The sequence below is a fragment of the Apium graveolens genome, chromosome 1, assembly GCF_009905375.1.
Source record: "Apium graveolens cultivar Ventura chromosome 1, ASM990537v1, whole genome shotgun sequence".
NCBI classification, from domain to species: domain Eukaryota; kingdom Viridiplantae; phylum Streptophyta; class Magnoliopsida; order Apiales; family Apiaceae; genus Apium; species Apium graveolens.
In genome coordinates this window covers 10,178,482-10,181,809 of record NC_133647.1, presented here as the reverse complement: position 1 = coordinate 10,181,809, position 3,328 = coordinate 10,178,482, and the positions used below count along the sequence as shown (strand labels likewise).

General features: G+C 31.2%; 1 protein-coding gene across 4 annotated transcripts; it reads left to right on the top strand.

Annotated features, from left to right (window-relative positions):
• The first annotated feature begins 375 nt into the window (after window positions 1–375).
• On the top strand, window positions 376–1,922 carry LOC141719155 (putative E3 ubiquitin-protein ligase XBAT35). 4 transcript variants are annotated; one of them, XR_012574040.1, is made up of 5 exons: window positions 376–631; window positions 747–857; window positions 945–1,143; window positions 1,374–1,488; window positions 1,623–1,922. XR_012574040.1 is itself a non-coding variant. In XM_074521538.1 (5 exons), exons 1-5 carry the CDS (start codon window positions 568–570, stop codon window positions 1,718–1,720), a joined length of 546 nt encoding a protein of 181 aa, XP_074377639.1. In that variant the 5' UTR covers window positions 376–567; the 3' UTR covers window positions 1,721–1,922. The 4 variants fall into 4 exon arrangements, 3 of the variants coding, with proteins under 3 accessions (XP_074377639.1, XP_074377643.1, XP_074377649.1); XM_074521538.1 differs by having other exon boundaries at window positions 376–639; window positions 994–1,143; XM_074521542.1 differs by having other exon boundaries at window positions 377–631; window positions 994–1,143.
• The last annotated feature ends 1,406 nt before the right edge of the window (window positions 1,923–3,328 follow it).

Genomic DNA, 3,328 nt, shown 5'->3' with positions numbered 1-3,328 from the left:
TGTAACACTACACCATATTTGACCTGTAGCAACACTTTTTTTGGTGTTACAAGCAAAATTGTTACCTTAAATCACTAAATTTTGATCTCAGGTAACACTTTTTTTTGACGTTGCAGCAGAGGATAGTCGATGTTACCATAGATATGATCAAATTGCTATTGTAACATAATATATAGTGTTAGTATTGATATTAAAATAAGTGTTACCATAAGACTAAATATTTAGGCGGCATATACAATTTTGACCAAAATATTGGGCCGCCAAAAACTAAATCCATCCCACTCAATAATTTGTCTAAAAATCAGTATTATCTCTCTCCCTCTTATTTTCACTCTCTTCTCTCTCTCTCTCTCTCTCTCTCTCTCTCTCTCTCTCTCTCTCTCTCTCTCTCTCCCTCTCTCTCGCTCTCTCAATTCATTTTTAAAATCAGATAGTTTAATCAGATAGCCTCTCTCTCTCTCAAACATACATACACTCACAAATAAATACTCTCAACTAATCGATACACTTCTCAATCGAGTTCAGAGCTTGAAAATTAGGGTTCTAATAATTCATCTTCTTGTTTTGATGTTTATTACCGAAGAAGAGCGCCTCGTTGTCCTTCGCTTCGGTCCCGGTTGGGATGAAACTTGTATGCAAGTATTTCTATTTAAATCCTAATTTTACTTTCAACTTTTTTTATCTCTATTTTCTTGTTTTTTGATTATTTATTCAATTTATTGCTAGTAAAGTTGTTTATGATACAGAGTAAACAACATCATACAGAGTACAAAGGAGGGAGTGAAGGGAAGGAGTTTGAGTGTTTGAGGAATAAGTTCAAGAAAAATGGCTCCATGATTATCCCTCCTCGTTTACTGGTCTGTCACTCAACAACCCATTTTTCTTGTTTTTCTTATATCTTGATTCTTTTATGTTTATATAGATACATGTTTGTGCAATTATAGTTAGAACACAACTGAGAATTGAGTTCTTGATTTTCTTGAAAATGGAAAGAACACGGCTAATTCAGTACATGGTGTAGCCACTACTGCTATTGTGGATATATTGGGATCAGCTGTTATTTATACAGATTCTATTTCTGCTCCTGGTTCTGGTGATTCTGTCGAGATTAGTGTGTCTTATGTTGATGCTGCTTATGCTGGTGTATGTATTTCTATCTATTATACCCTGTTTCATTTAACTCTTGCTGCTGCTGGTGAAAGCTTTTTATAACTTTTGTTAAATTATGCAATCCTTTTGTCCACTCTTACGTTTGCATAAATTCACAGATATTGGACTCATTCCATATTTAATTTGGTGTGACTTATTTGTTTCAATTTTCGAATTTTTAGTTAGTTATAGTGTAAGTATTCATTTGGGGCTTTTTGGTGCAGTGGATTAATAAAGAAGGGAAGACTCCGCTTATTTCAGCTTGTATGAACCCAGAGCTTATTAATGTTGCCAGCAGTTTGATTGAATTGGGTGCCAATGTTAATGCTTATCGTCCCGGTAAGTGCCCTTTACTGAGAGATGCTTCATTTGGCTCTACTAATAAGTATTGCTAAATTTGTTGACATTGTGATTGTTGTGCAAGGCCAAATATATTTTAAAAAAATTGATTATCTTTTGATGGAATGTTTTAGGTCAGCATGCTGGGACTCCGATGCATCATGCTGCCAAAAGAGGTCTTGAACAGACTGTTAAGCTGCTTCTTTCACATGGAGGTAAGTTATTCAAGTAAAGGAATGATGTTTGGAGTTTAGTGTTTGGCGGATATTTTGTGTTAGGCTGTGGGTTTTATTCTTTGGTGATAGTTTGGCCGATATTTTGTGTTAGTCTTAAGGTGATTTCTATCATCTTTTGTTGTCCAAATCATCTTTTGTTGGCGGAATTTGGTTGATTATTTTTTTATTTTAATTCTGACTTTATGTGAACAAGCAAAATGCGTTTATTTTTCAAATGATCCATATAGATAATTGTGCAAAATTATACCTATAACTATTAAGTACAAGAGGCAATTAAAATAGATAATTCCATAATTATGCCTCACACTTTCTATATGATGCATCGGTGGCCTAGGTGGTATCTTCAACCCATTATCAGTCCCCATTAATCGGGAACAATTACCATTTCTATATATCGAAGTAATACCTGCTTCTGTAACCTCATCCATACAAACAGGATATTCCTTAGCATTTAAGTTTGAGTCAAATGAAAACTAATAAAAATCTTCCCAATAGAACAAGTGAACGAAAGATTATTTTATTCAACAAAGGTTTTTATTCTTAAAACTTTAATTAATAGATTAATGCTAGTTTTCATCACATGTCAAAGGCAAATTGAACCGGACCAAAAATTAAAATGTAATATGAAATCTTGAATAAAAAGGCTTGCTTCTAAAAGATCATGCTTATAAAATTATGAATCAAGGGTCAGGCCTATGGTACTAACTACAAGTGGTTTATTTGGAAAGTAGAAAGTTCAGAATCAAACCAGTGAACTGCCTCTGGATCGTGCAAAACCAAACCGGTAAACTACTCATGAATATGCAGAACATTCACCATTTTAAACAAGAGTTATATTCATTTTGCATCCCTTCGGTTTCAGCTTAATGCAAATTTGGTTAAGAACTTTAATTATATGCAATATGCATTTCTTAGGTTTATATACTCTTACAATAACCACCCCTTAACCAATTTTCTGTCATTTTGACTGTTAATTTTCAGTTGACTAGGGGTAAAACGGAGATAACACATATAAAATATTTAAATAAAGCATTAATAAATTTAAAATATTGGAAAAATAGTAAAAAATATAATGATTTAAAAAAAAATTGAATCAGGTGTTAAATCGATTTAAGCCTTTTTTAAAAATAATAATAATTTTTTTTAGTTTTTCTATTTAATTATTTCATCTTTAAAATATTCAAGTTAAATAACATTTTTTGATATATTTATAATTATTACGCACATTATAAAATTTTTATATAGATACTCGCACTATAAAAAAATTAACTATATTTTATACCTATTATTTTGTAGTTTTTTCAAATTTTTAATATATTTTTAAAATATTTTATACTTAATATCTCCATTTTACCCCTAGTCAACTGTTATTTAACGGTCAAAATTAATAAAAATCGGTTGAAGGGTGGTCATTATAAGGGTATTAAAATCAAAGGGATGCATATTGCATATAATTAAAGTTTTTGACCCAATCCACATTATGCTGAAACCAAAGGGATGCAAAGTGAAATTAACTCTTTAAACAAAAGCAATTTAAGAAGAAAGGAAATTTAAAGTAGATTATATAAATATAAACTGAAGTTTAATTCTATTAGGCTAGCCAG

Bases quoted from the DNA above. Each gene is read 5' to 3' on its own strand.
- LOC141719155 (XM_074521538.1), top strand. From the start codon at position 568: ATGTTTATTACCGAAGAAGAGCGCCTCGTTGTCCTTCGCTTCGGTCCC. The intron at 858-993 runs GTCTGTCACTCA...GAAAATGGAAAG, and splicing joins TTATCCCTCCTCGTTTACTG to AACACGGCTAATTCAGTACA. The intron at 1,144-1,373 runs GTATGTATTTCT...TTTTTGGTGCAG, and splicing joins TTGATGCTGCTTATGCTGGT to TGGATTAATAAAGAAGGGAA.